We start from the raw sequence: 14,834 nt of genomic DNA on the forward strand, positions 1-14,834 counted from the left end.
TGTGTATTCCTTGTTGATTTCTTGTTTTAAATATGGCCAATTTGAAGGTTAAAATTGGTAAAAAATTGGTAAATTGGGGTGAGGGTGCTACCAGGTACAGTTACAAGAAATTGTTTAACCCAAAATTGGTAAACAATTGGGCAAGTCTTTTAGAATATACATATATATATTATACATACATATAGCTAATACACAAGTAAAAAGATAAGTTGTCGCGTTTGGGGAACTCTGAAAACCTGAAAAATATAAACTATAAAAAGAGTCTTTGCCACAAACTCTGATTTGCAAAGATATAGGAATAAAAAAAATTTTGTGGCAAAAATTCAATTTCATTTGACTATTTATTTTGTTATTAACTTCATCGATATTTGTTATCAATCTGCACTCCTTTACGAATTCTGTTAAAGGTATTATAATCGGTCTTTTACTCAGCATGACACTGCTAACCAAAGTTGATTGCATATGTTAAACGCACAATGATGACTTTTTGCTTAAAATTTATTTTATTTGGATCAATAAATTATTTTGTCATTTTTCATAATATGGTTAAAAATTTCATCTCAAAATTATACAATTTAGGGGTTTCAAAGAAGGGAAAACTTCTTTTTAAAATTATTGGGATATTTTTATAAACTTAGAAATTTAGTTTAGTACGAAAGAGTTTTAATTTAAAATAATAATAATTAAAATTGAACATTTTGGTATCTATCTTACAAATTATACTTTTTACTTGTTCATACTTTTTTATTAATTCCACATGTTCTATAATTATGTTGGCTCCCTGATATGAAGGTAAGCTACCATGACTCGATTAATTTCAAATAGTTCAGTAGAGCACGGTTACTCATTTATCAACGTGGATTTTTCAAATTTACTCAAATATTTATTTTTTCGGAAAAATCTTTTTTTAAATGATAGAGCAACTAGCTCTTTGAATTAATTTTCTAATTTTCTACAAACCTTATAAATTTGTGACCTGGTATTGTAGACTTATTTTTAGATATAACTTTACAACTCATCTACTAATCGTCAAATAGTTAAAATTTAAATTGTCAATTGCTAATTGTTGCCATCAAGAAAAGATGGCTTTTTATAATTAATCAAAGAAAATTAAGCATTTCAAAAAAAACTTGTTAATAAATATTTAAATTCTATAAATTTTCAAAATCAACAGAACTCACTGAAATGAAATTATATTTGACCGTGTTCTTGAGCATTTTCTTCAGGTAGGAAAATCTATACATTTTACCAAATCTTTATTTTTAAAAGAAACAAAAGATATTTACAATTACTTCCCTCGATAAATTTTGAAATCTAAATTAATGCTAATAAAAATAATTTAATTTCCTTTGTATAACCTGAGCTGAAAACTTTAGAATGTTGGATATCGGGATTAATGCTTGATCCTCTCTTTTTGATAATCTCAAGATTAACATAATCTTGCCAGATTATCTTAAAAGTGTATGAAAAACTGTAATCATCAGAAAAACTGTAGCAGCCAATCAGAGAAAAGCAGACAACCAATGAGAGAACAGAAATATTCTCATTGGAGAAAACAATTTACGGATATCCAAGGAGATAGAAAAAGAGTGGATTAGGACTAAAATGAAAAGTTTCCACAGTGGATATTCGGATTAAGAAGTCAGGATTAAAGTTTATCCATTCTAAAGTTCCCAGCTCAGAAAACAGTTTAATAATTGTCTTCTTCTTTTCTTCTTTAAGTTATAAAATGTAGGTACAAATGTTTTATTATGCTCTAAAATCTATAATAGAAGTACATTTAAAGTATCAAACCGACTTTTAAGCAGCTAGAACAAGAAGTGTACAGTATACATATAAACATATAGACTGTTAAACGGGACAGTTCACCAAATGCATATTCTTCTTGTTCACAAACCCTAAAATCATAAAAAAAAATCGAAACATATTTTCATTTTCTTCTCATTTTAAAACGAATTGATAAAATGAATTGCACCCATAATTTATCTACAAAATAGCACTTTTACAGAAGAAATATTAAAAAACATAAATTTTTTACGTTTTAACAGTTAATGTAGTCTCTAGAAAAATATTTCAAACGATCTGATAAAACTTTATCTCTGATGTCCATGATTTGATCTAAATCTCGTCGTAAGTTTAAGCTTTTCGGTGTTTAGATTTATTGAAGGAAAAGTGAAACACAAATAGATTTGATATTTTGATGGATTTCTGACTTGCACTCCTTGGTAATAAATCCGTCAAATCATCTCCTCAGAGCAGAGAAAAATTGAAAATTTGAAGCTTTATAATTATGGCTTTGGAAAATTAATTGGGTTTTTGGTTGTGAAAGTTGGTTGAACGTAAGTTCTAAATCCATGAAAATTCGGGATTAGACCAGGTAGAATTTTCATAGATTGGTAACAAGTTTACTGTGGTGTTATCTATCTATAATCAAAGTATACTGCAGAGTTGAATTATCTATAATTAAATTATAATGCATGGTTGAATTATTTATAATTAAGGTATACTGCAGGGTTGAATTATCTATAGTTAAGGTATACTGCAGGGTTGAATTATCTATAATTAAGGTATACTGCAGGGTTGAATTATCTATAATTACAGGATATTGCAGGGTTTCATTATCTATAGTTAAGGTATATTGCAGGGTTGAATTATCTATAATCAAGATAAACTGCAGGTTTGCATTACTTATTGTAAGGTGCAGGGTTGCATTATTTATAATTAAGGTATACTGCATGGTTAAATTATCTATAATTAAATTATAATGCAGGGTTGCATTATCTATAATTAAGGTATACTGCAGGGTTGCATTATCTATAATTAAATTATAGTGCAGGGTTGCATTATCTATAATTAAGGTATGCTAAAGGATCCAATATTCTCGTTCTCCACCCCCTGTATGCTGGTAGTCATGAGTTGGTTCTAAGGTAAAATATATTTTATTTAAATAAAAGAAATATGTATTTTAAATTGATAAGCTTGTATTTATTAGCTTGAATCGTTCTTATTCTCTATTACCTTCTTTCTTGTATCATAATAAATGTAACATCTTAATTTTATTTTCATTGAAAGAATTCATAAGGAATAAATGCATTGGTTTCTGCGTCCAAAAATGGTCCATTACAATATTTGTTTCAAATCAAATTCTTTTTTTGTTATAAAATAGATAAACTTTGGGCAAATATTAACACTCTGAAAAGTACACTAAAACATGCACAATACACAAATAATGAATAAAGTACTTTTCTTCAGAATTATTGGAGATGAGTTAGTGAGGCGTGGACACAATGTAACCCAGGTAAAATCACGTTGACTCATATTCTCAACAACAAGTTCTAATGTTTACCACTTACGCCAAAGTTTATGTATGAAGTTTTTAATTAAGGTGCGCTTCTTGCAGACCAACTCTCAGAATAACCTAGACACCAGGTATACTTCCCACTTATTTAAATCCGTTGAAAATTAATTAAATTAATCGTTCTGTAATTGTTTCTACGATTTTTTTAATCTATATAAACCAATTTTAGAAAATTAATCCCATAAAAATTGATAATAAAAATTAATTCAATTATAGGGTTCATGTTATAACTGTTCCAATAGATGGAAAAAAATATCCGTGCTCAAGGTAAATTTTACGTTATATCAAAAACTTTTATTTTTGAGTTTACGATATTTTACTAAAAAGACAAGCTGAAAAAATCTCCTAAACAGATACTGTTTATTTTTTTTTTAAGAATCTAAGATATCTGTTTTTCAAAATGCTGGTAATAAAACAAACGAATGCTTTGGTTTAATCTCAGAATATATAATAGTTTCAATTAAGAAAATTTGCCTCATCCTAATATTTTTATAACCTGATGTCGTAAACCTGTGATATTTGACATGTCACACTAAAAATTCTTCCATATCAAAAAGATTAGTTAAACCTAGCTAATCCTAGCTCATCCTAGCTCATCCTAGCTAAAGCTAGCTAATCCTAACTCATCTTAGCTCATCCTAGCTAATCCTAGCTCATCCTAGCTCATTCAAGCTCATCCAAGTCCATCCAACTTAAAAAAGCAAACAATTTAGCAAGCAACCATCTAAACAACCAGCTAACATATCGAAGGTTTGATATCATTAAATTCAAAGATTTAAATATTAGTTTATTTGACGTAGACGGCCCTATATCTTTGCAACATGATGGTGTAAATTCCTTTGATATTTCAAACAACGTAGATTATTTGATCTAATAGAATTCATAGTTTAAAATATCTAATTTTACGATATTGGGTTGCAAAGATATAGGTATTAGACTGAATTCCTTTGACATGGAATATAGAATAGAAAATTGAACCTTGATTTTATTTATAGATATATAAATGAAGACGGAGAATTTGATATCGGTAAAAATATGGTAAGTACACTTCATTCAGGAAGGGGTGGCCGCTCTCAGGGTTTTGAAATTGCTCACAGGGTTTCGGAGCAGCCACCCCTCCCTCCTTTGTTAATCTAACAAATCTGTTTAATTAAATTAGTATCTAAATAAAGTTTTTGTAATACTTACATTTTTGGCACTTTTTTCAAAAACGATAAGGGCAATTTTTTATAAATCGAAATGGATTTATTCACATATTTATTCTATAAATTCAAAGAACGCGTTCAAAGTTTTAGTGGTCAAATTTTTACACAAAATGTTCCCTTTGTTTTTATATTGAACTCTATCCAGATTTCGATGCTTTATTTTTGTTTTTTTTTCAAGTGTGGGGATAGGATTTTCATATCTTCAGATATTTTTTTTAAAGTTTAAGTCAATAAGTTTAATTTCATATTGTAAAGACCTAAAGATCAAAGAAAAAATCGGTTTTTAATAAAAAAAATGTGAAAATATTCTTCTATATAACATAGTTATTTATGCTTTTCCAGGGGGGCTTCCCCCCCCCCCCTTCACCTTACATCCCTTTTTCATTTTCCCCCACTCCACCTTCTATCCTTTCCTTTCCTACGGCCCCCTGACTCCACCTTCCATCCCTACCTTCCTTTTTCCCCCCGTAACTACACCTTCCAATCCTTCACCTCCTTCTCCGCCCTCTACCTTCCATCCCTTCCTCCAACTTAAAGATATTTTGCGTAGATTTTTGCACAGACGCCTTAAATGGGAATTTGCACAATTTTTGTATTACTTGAATACACATTTAGGTTATAAAATTTTGCAAACATTTTTGCATACTGGGCAAGAGCTTTTCGAAAATGTATAATTTATCATAGTTTGCGCACTTTTTGTTTTGCACATTTTTCGCTAAAAAACTTGATTTTGCCATAAATAATACAAATTTAGTAAATTTGCAATTTTTTTGGCAGATTATTGAAGTGAAGCACAATGGCTTTCCATACATGTATCATATGTTAAAGATTTGTATCACAATAAGGACATAGAGGGGGGGCACTGTGAACCCCCCCCCCCAAGTCTTTTTTGGGTAAACCACACATCAGTTGGAATATAGTTAAGGGAGATGTAATCTGGAATTCTGCAGATACGCCGTATTGAATACCATATGATCTGTATTCTTGTTTAAGGGACCTGTAATCTGGAATTCTGCAGATACGCCGTATTCAATACCATATGATCTGTATTGTGTGACACATGTTCACTGTAAAATGATGCTTGAGGTAAGGTAAAGGATTTAAGGTGTCCGCAAAATCATGTTAATCACACCCACGGTACTCCATTTGAAGACAAAAATCATTACTTATTTTTGTATCTATAAAATAATTTGTGCCCTTTCTCAAAAGATGTAAAAAAATGACACGACATTTAAATGTCGATTCACGTAATGAACCTATAATTGACTTAGATTGCTCATCCAATTTGATCTGTTTTGAAATATAATATGAATTTATCTACACGAAGCTTATATATTTCAAAATATTTTCTTAATTTAGGAAAAATATTGAAAGACTACACTGAGCATTGAGCAATGAATACTTTGCCTCAATGCAATGTTTTCTCTCGGAGTGATTTCAAAAAACAGTGCAGATTGCAAAAAGCAATAAACAACGAGATCGTAACTCATGTGTAGAGTATATCATTAATCTTGAACTCTTGATCTCATAATACAATGTGAGCATTTTTAAATTTGAGGATAGATGCTTGATTTCTTCATATTAATTATCTCGCAGGGTATCACCACCTCGGGATATTGGAGAGGAATTATTAATCCGCATGAGATTGAGATTAATGCCTGATCCTAAGATGTTCTGAACGATTTTTTTGCCTCGTTCAGGCGTATATTGTAAGGGAGTTCAAAGTACGTTTTTTTAACAAAGAATAATAAAATATTACTCAATCATCCATATATATATATATATATATATAGCAACTCTGCCGGGTGTTAACGTAAGCTAAATTTCCTTTTTTGTAAACATCACAAACGAATGCAAAAAGAACCTATTTAGAAATAGTATTTGTGCTGTTATGATAAAATTGTTAGAATGCATTTATAAGTTTGTATTCCAAATAGAAACATCATTTTCGGACCAAGGCAACACATAGGAGCCTACATTAGACAGCTATCCAAATCCTGGATTCTATTTTAAGAGGCTCCTAGCTGCTCCCTTACAGCAGCAGCCTTCAACAGTCCTGAACCAGAAAGCTCCAGGATCTATAGGATTCATGTATATACCAGCTTCTAGCAGCTTCCCTACAGCAGCATCCTTCAACAGAAATCAGCTCCACAATTTAATAACGCTTCCATATATTCCGTAATAAGTTTTCAGTAAACATTTCAAACCCCACCATATATCATGTAATTAGACATAAGGTCTAATCATATATTCTGCCAGACTCCATAAGATGCATAAGGTAAACTTTGCAGATTTTGTGGATTTTCTTAAAAGCCTTAAAACCTTAAATATTTAAAAAAAAACGGGTCAAATGGATTGGACGTCCAACACTACTGACAGCCGCTCCTTGGGAATTCATTCTGGATACAATCTAGACACGTTTTTGTTACAGGATAAGAGGCTGTTGGAAACTTTAAATGCAACGAGATTTGATGTGGCTATCGTGGATTTAATTGGTAAGCATTAATTATCTATATTTACATATTTTTTCTTGTTTATTTTGTTGTTAAACTTCAAAATGTTCAAATGCTCTTACATAAAAAAATCAAAATCTGAGAAATTTTTTTATACCAAAATAATATGCATTTTTTTCAGCAAATGAATGTGGTTTAGCTTTTGCCCGTGTTTTGGGGCTTCCAGTTGCAAGTTTTTGGGGATTCGGATACCAGGGAGGAGAGGTATAGTATTTTTATTATTTTCAAAAGTTGGTCATGGATAGAATTTTATGTTTTGACTGTTTGTATGCGTGGCAAACATGTGAGCTTCCACATTAATGAATTACAGCTAGAGGAAAACATAATTTTACTTTTTATAAAAATTGCTATTTTATTTAAGTTTTAATATCAATTCATTAAACTGTATATTAATTACTTCATAAAATCTGTTTGTAGGTGCGGTACACAAGTAGCTGGAACCCTGCCTCTCTTGTTCCAAGCTTTATGTCTGGTCTAGGTAGAAATATGAACTTCTGGCAGAGAAACAAGTAGGTTTATTCTTTTTAAAGGGGTTGTGAACATTATTCTGAATCGATTCTAGACTTTACACCTTTTCTAAGGATTTTGACAAGGATTTCAAAACAGCTACTTGATATTTTGAAATCTGATAAGTTTAGTTCAATTAATGGTTTCTAATAATTTTCTTCCATTTAAAAGTTTTCAAATATTTTTTGTTTAGAAATCTTCTTTATTATTTTGGACATGCTGTTCTACAGTACTGGCAAGCATCTACTGCAGATGTTTATATAAAAGTAAGAAAACAAAAAATGATGTTCAAAGGGAAGCTGTCGACGCAATTTAATGTGACACTTTATTTTTAGAGTGGCATTTTCTAACTTAAAGTAAATCATTTTCGTATGCGGTTCTCTGGAAAAGTGAATTGAGGATTTATGCAACATAAGAGAAAGAAAAACATATTTAGAATTAAACACTTTTCCAATTGGATAAACGACGATATCCGACCTCAAATACATGGTTTTAAGGGTATACTGTGGCGGGCAGAAGATGACCTTTATATGATCTCTACCGTAGTTAGAAGTCGGATATATATTTATTGAATGTATATCCAGTCTCATTACAAGTTTTTTACATATTTATATATTTGAATAAACGTTTGTGACGTTTGATCTGCGTCTCGCCTTAGTACTGTGAATATGGCATGCCACTCAATAAAGGAAGGGTCACTTAAAATTTCGTCCACTATTTTTTATATTCTTTTCGTTTGACATCAAATATATTTCAAAACACAGTGGGTAAAATAAAATATGAATATTTAAATAATTTTGTTTTGTGAACGTTGTCACTTTAACTTAACAAATATTATTAGATTTATGCCAAAAAAACTGATAAGACTTTAAGACTGATAAGAAAATAAAACTTGTTTGCTTGAATACAAGAATTTTTAACCATTTATTTATTTTAAGTTCTTCAGAACAAGGAGTTACATTTAAATCATTCAGAATTTCGATCTATTATTAACTTTTAATATTGTTTTGTATTTGAATAACTTTTATCTGTATTTGATTTGCTTAGAAAAACTACCCTGACCTGGTAGATTCTGCTCATCTGATTCATGATATTGATCTATCTTTAGGAAACTCAATATTCGTGATATAAATCTAGCTCTAGGAAACTCAATATTCATGATATAGATCTAGAACTAGGAAACTCAATATTCGTGATATAAATCTAGCTCTAGGAAACTCAATATTCAGGATATAGATCCTAGCTCTAGGAAACTCAATATTCATGATATAGATCTAGAACTAGGAAACTCAATATTCGTGATATAAATCTAGCTCTAGGAAACTCAATATTCAGGATATAGATCCAGCCCTAGGAAACTCAATATTCAGGATATAGATCTAGCTCTAGGAAACTCAATATTCATGATATAGATCTAGCTCTAGGAAACTCAATATTCAGGATATAGATCTAGCTCTAGGAAACTCAATATTCATGATATAGATCTAGCTCTAAGAAACTTAATTTTCATGATATAGATCCAGCTCTAGGAAACTCAATATTCATGATATAGATCTAGAACTAAGAAAATTAAATTTTCATAATATAGATCTAGCTCTAAGAAACTCAATATTCATGATATAGATCTAGAACTAGGAAACTCAATTGTCATGATATAGATATAGTTATAGATATAGATATAGTTGGAAACTCAATATTCATGATATAGATCTAGAAATCTGAAACTTATTATTCATGACATAGATCTAGCTCTAGGAAACTCAATATTCATAATATAGATCTAGAACTAGGAAACTCAATATTCATAATATAGATCTAGAACTAGGAAACTCAATATTCATGATATAGATCTAGCTTTAGGAAACTCAATATTCATGATATAGATCTAGAACTAGGAAACTCAATATTCATGATATAGATATACTAGCTCTAGGAAACTCAATATTCATGATATAGATCTAGAACTAGGAAACTCAATATTCATGATATAGATATAGTTCTAGGAAACTCAATATTCATGATATAGATATATTTCTAGGAAACTCAATATTCATGATATAGATATAGTTCTAGGAAACTCAATATTCATGATATAGATCAAGAACAAGGAATATTCATGATATAGATCTAGCTCTTGGAAACTCAATATTTATTCATGATATAGATATAGCTCTAAGAATTTCAATATTCATGATATAGATCTAGCTCATTATATATACATACATACTGCTAATGAGTTCTGTTAGATCAAATAAATAGGGATTAGAACATTTGAATTTGTGGCAATGACTCAATTCCTCTCAAGTTTAAGTTTCATATTCCAAACTTGAACTTTTATGATCACACAGAATGAAGTTTGAAATATCGAAAGTCTACAACATCAGCTGTTATGAAGATTTATAGAATTTAAAGTTTGAGTTTGGGGCGAGTAATCAGTTGGTTATATAACAAATAATAATGAACAGTTGTATGATTGAGTCAATTTTTCTCATTTAATCTTGAAAGAAAGGTCAAGAAGAAACAAAAAATGTCATTCAATCGATAATTTGTTTTAATCCTTACGATTTAAGAAAAGTGCTTTCCAGATTTAATGTCTTTGCTTTTGTGCTTGTTGCCCCAAATTATGTAAAACAATTTTTGAGGTTTATTGAAAAGGTTTTTTGATAACAACGTTAGTTTGATTGCAAAGAAGACCAACATAAAAAAGTTTTTGAAAATATCAAATATGAATCAAACGGACAGTGCACAACAATTTCTTTGTTGACTACCCACGGCTGATTGCTCCTAACACTAAGTATGTTGGTGGGATGCATATTAAAGAATCAAAAGAATTGCCGATAAAGTAAGTAAAAAATGGTTCACCTTTCACTCTCAGCTATTAAATTATTTTCCTTCCTCATCTTAACTTAAAAGGTTTCAGATTTTTTCTAAATACACTTTCTTTTCATATCCGGATCGAGCCAGGCAATAATGTGGGTTTTAATTTGGTATGAGTTTATTGTCCGGCTGGTCACTTTATTTCCCCAGTTGACCGTGCTATTGTCCTGGGGCTGCCTATTCTACATAATATAAGTGGTAACACATGGGAATGGGATGTAAAGCTGTCTGAGCTTGATCTGGGGAAAGACATGACATTTTGAGATAAAAGTTAGAATTGTTATTCTAGTTCTACCCCTCGCCAGGTAAATAATGCTTTATATATATTCTTTAATAGTTCTCACTATTTTAGATTTAAAGAATTTGTTGCGGGATCTGAGAATGGAGTAATACTTTTTAGTTTAGGATATACAGGTATACTTTTAGTTTATGATATACAGGTATACTTTAAGTTAAGTATATACATTATACAGGTATACTTAAAGTTTAGTATATACATTATACAGGTATACTTTTAGTTTAGGATATACATGTATACTTTCAGCTTTATATATACACACATATCATATGCGGATGTAAATGTCTTCTTTAATTAAATAATAAATTGATTACATTACAAATCTAATGTTTTAGGATTTACGCCGAGAGATATTCCTAAATATGTAATTGAGGCATTTATTTTTGCTTTTTCCAGAATCAAGCAACGTGTAATCATGAGGTAAAGAAGCTGATTATTCTCATCAAACTTTATATTTTCAAATCCTTATATCTTTGCAACCTGATGTCATAAACCTTTGATTTTTCAAGCTATACATTTTCCTTGATTGAATAGCTATATATGCATTTAAATTGTCAAACTTCCATACCACCAGGTTGCGATATATTAGAAAATTGAAGTTTGAGGCAATTAATCATTTTCTTGGACACAAAATAATAAATATTAATAATAAATCATGCTACTCGATCTTTGTCAGGTTTGACAGAACGTTATTAGAAACTATTCCTGAAAATGTCATGGTTGTGGATTGGTTTCCGCAGCAAGATCTGTTAGGTAGCAGTATGGATAGAAAGAAACTTACACTTACCTCAATCTGTAATTTTACAATCCCTATATCTTTCCAACAAGATTGTGTGAACTTGTAATATTTCAAACTTATAAACATTAGATCTCACAGAAATTGAAATATCAACGGTTTAAGACATCAGGTTGTAAAAATACAGAGATTACAAAATGAGCGTTTTTTAAATAAACATAGAAACAATCTTAATGAGTAGATCATTGCATGAAATGTTTTACAAAAATTCATGAAATATCAAAAACGAGAAAATCCTAAGATCCATTATATGTAAAATTCTGTTTAACTGAATTTTTTGTTAAATAATACTTATGCTCATAACAAACGAAATTTTTAAAATCTTTGATAGAAAATTTTATAAAAGTTAAAATTTTTAGCACAGAACCAAACTGTCCTGTTTATTACCCACTGTGGACACAACAGTGTTTTGGAGGCAATATATTACGGGTAATATTTTCTCCATTATAAGGGGTTGTGTTCTAGTACTGGAAGGGTAAACCTTTATCTTCATAAGGGATTGTCTTCTAGTTCTCGAAGGGTAAATTTTCACCTTAATAAGGGATTGTGTTATAGTGCTGTAAGGGTAAACCTTCGCCTTAATAAGGGATTGTGTTATAGTGCTGTAAGGGTAAACCTTCGCCTTAATAAGGGATTGTGTTCTAGTTCTGTAAGGGTAAACCTTCACCTTAATAAGGGATTGTGTTCTAGTTCTGTAAGGATAAACCTTCGCCTTAATAAGGGATTGTGTTTTAGTTCTGGAAGGGCAAACCTTCACCTTAATAAGGGGTTGTGTTCTAGTGCTGGAAGGGTACACCTTCACCCTAATATGGGATTGTCTTCTAGTTCTGGAAGGGTAAACCTTCACCTTAATATGGGATTGTCTTCTAGTTCTGGAAGGGTAAACCTTTACCTTAATAAGGGATTGTGTTCTAGTTCTGTAAGGGTAAACCTTCACCTTAATAAGGGATTGTGTTCTAGTTCTGTAAGGGTAAACCTTCACCTTAATAAGGGATTGTGTTCTAGTACTGGAAGGGTAAACCTTCACCTTAATATGGGATTGTGTTCTATAACTGGAAGGGCAAACCTTCACCTTCATGAGTGATTGTGTTCTAGTACTGGAAGGGTAAATCTTTACCTAAAAAAGGATTGTGTTCTAGTACTCGAAGGGTAAACCATCACCTTAATAAGGGGCAGTGTTCTAGTATTAGAAGGGTAAACCTTCGCCTTAGTTAGGGATTGTGTTAAAGTTCTTGAAGGGTAAACCTTCACCTTAATAAGGGGCTGTGTTCTAGTACTGGAAGGGTAATAAGGGGCTGTGTTCTAGAACTAGAAGGATAAACCTTCATCTTAAAAGGGGATTGTGTTATAGTGCTGTAAGGGTAAACCTTCGCCTTAATAAGGGATTGTGTTATAGTTCTAGAAGGGAAAACTTTAAGCTGAAGGGATTATGGTCAGTTTTAGAAGGGATTACGGTAAATCGAGATAAAAATAAAGTCTTTAACTTTTTTAGAGTTCCAATACTGGCGATGCCCGTGTTTGCTGATCAACCTGAAAATGCAGAAAAAATAAAAGACAAGGGGTTTGGTAATAATTTAGAATAATTAAGCAAAAAATAATACATCAAAATATGTTTTCAATATTTTTAGGTTTGATGTTGAATAGACATAGTATTGTGAAAGAAGAGGTTCTTAGGAGTATAAATGAAATCATGAATAATTCGAGGTAAAATATTTTTTTCCTGCTGATTTTACTTGATAAAATAACGTGTTCACCACTGGTAGTATGTCGAACGTGTTTACCACTGGTAGTATGTCGAACGTGTTCACCACTGGTAGTATGTCAAACGTGTTCACCACTGGTAGTATGTCGAACGTGTTCACCACTGGTAGTATGTCGAACGTGTTCACCACTGGTAGTATGTCGAACGAAATTTTCCATTTCCCCAGGGATTGGATAAACATTAACATCCCACTTCACAAAGTTGAATTTATTAACAAAATCATTGCTAAGTTAATGCACTGTATTTCCGCGTGTCAACCCCAAACTTCCTCAGAAATATTTCAAATTAAAAAAGGCTGTTTACCGCCATCCTTCTTGTTGTTTATTTTATCTCTCAACACATGGAAGTTCGGTTAGTATTTATTTACAATACACGATGCTGCTAAAAATTAATAGAAATTGAAGGAAAAATTCAGTTTTCGGGTCATTTGGTCAAAAATACTTCTGAGCAATCGCATTTGGACCTTGGAATTACGTTGTTCTTATTGAATAACGTAAATTAACTCTGTTGAACAAGGGTTTTAAGCTTCTTACAAGACGTAAATGGCAACTATAACTAAAGCTATATTTCTTTTTTTAGTTACAAAGCTAAAGTAGAACAACACAGAGCAATGTGGAAAGATGAACGATTTTCCTCGTTTGATGAAGCAATTTACTGGATCGAACTCCTTATCAAGGTTTGCCTTAAAAGGGACTGTTTTATGGGACCTTTCCTTGAAAAAATATTCTCCCAATATATTTGTATTTAGTATGGAAGTTTTGAACATCTGTTCATTTATATATTTGTATTTAGTATGTAAGTTTTTAACATCTGCTAATCTATATATTTTTTATCTAATATGGAAGTTTTTAACATCTGCTAATCTATATATTTTGTATCTAATATGGAATTTTTGAACAATTGTTTATCCACAAAGGATGAGATTAATAAGACGACCTGCAAATCTTTAAGTTTGATGATATCAAGGTTGGATTAAGTCTAATGCCTTGAATATAGTAATTGTTTCGCGACCGAATCTGGCCTCCTTAAGTATCAACCATGTCATAATCTCCTATGAGGTTTTGATTGGAACCAGGACTATGTCTGAGATCAGTACAGGAAAAAACATTACTTCTTTTAGGCTTACTCTCTCGAGATAACGGTGCTCTGAATAGTTCCAGCTACGGGTTCAATCAATAAAAGACTGCCCGATGGATAAATTTAAACTTAATTCGAACCAATACAAGGATAAAAGCTCATAAAAGAACATAGTTATGCTTAATTAATTAATATCTTAATGTGCAATAAGCAGATCACAACAATATACTTTTGTATCAAAATATTAAGTGTAACTGACGATAATTGGCGGACACAGTATAAATATATAAGGTAAAGGTTACAAATCAAAACTAGTTTCGTCGCTTCGGACTTGTTCCCCTCTCGACTTCAGGGGTTTCACATCTTTTGTATGAAGAGGGAGTTCAGAACGTGATGATTTCGTCGTGTAACAGTCGTTTAATGGCTTATTTAATGATTTGA

General features: G+C 31.1%; 1 protein-coding gene across 3 annotated transcripts in view; it reads left to right on the forward strand.

Annotated features, from left to right (window-relative positions):
* LOC111715314 (UDP-glucuronosyltransferase 2C1) overlaps window positions 1–14,834 on the forward strand; it is an 18,174-nt gene continuing 3,340 nt past the window's right edge. The window contains exons 1-21 of one of the 3 annotated variants that reach the window (XM_023490626.1): window positions 844–856; window positions 1,175–1,226; window positions 2,859–2,927; window positions 3,253–3,298; window positions 3,386–3,429; window positions 3,575–3,625; window positions 4,354–4,396; window positions 5,557–5,649; window positions 6,995–7,058; window positions 7,198–7,280; window positions 7,494–7,585; window positions 7,777–7,849; window positions 8,631–8,691; window positions 10,326–10,425; window positions 10,813–10,874; window positions 11,094–11,178; window positions 11,435–11,511; window positions 11,914–11,983; window positions 13,047–13,120; window positions 13,183–13,258; window positions 13,896–13,992. In XM_023490626.1, coding sequence (XP_023346394.1) covers window positions 1,186–1,226; window positions 2,859–2,927; window positions 3,253–3,298; window positions 3,386–3,429; window positions 3,575–3,625; window positions 4,354–4,396; window positions 5,557–5,649; window positions 6,995–7,058; window positions 7,198–7,280; window positions 7,494–7,585; window positions 7,777–7,849; window positions 8,631–8,691; window positions 10,326–10,425; window positions 10,813–10,874; window positions 11,094–11,178; window positions 11,435–11,511; window positions 11,914–11,983; window positions 13,047–13,120; window positions 13,183–13,258; window positions 13,896–13,992 — 1,401 coding nt within the window. In that variant the 5' untranslated portion in view covers window positions 844–856; window positions 1,175–1,185. Of the gene's footprint in view, window positions 95–843; window positions 857–983; window positions 1,227–2,858; window positions 2,928–3,252; window positions 3,299–3,385; window positions 3,430–3,574; window positions 3,626–4,353; window positions 4,397–5,556; window positions 5,650–6,994; window positions 7,059–7,197; window positions 7,281–7,493; window positions 7,586–7,776; window positions 7,850–8,630; window positions 8,692–10,325; window positions 10,426–10,812; window positions 10,875–11,093; window positions 11,179–11,434; window positions 11,512–11,913; window positions 11,984–13,046; window positions 13,121–13,182; window positions 13,259–13,895; window positions 13,993–14,834 lie in introns of those variants that run through there. The other 2 variants (XM_023490624.1, XM_023490625.1) reach the window with 2 other exon arrangements.

This window comes from Eurytemora carolleeae, unplaced genomic scaffold (assembly GCF_000591075.1).
Source record: "Eurytemora carolleeae unplaced genomic scaffold, Eaff_2.0 scaffold1760, whole genome shotgun sequence".
In the NCBI taxonomy this organism is placed as follows: Eukaryota; Metazoa; Arthropoda; class Copepoda; order Calanoida; family Temoridae; genus Eurytemora; species Eurytemora carolleeae.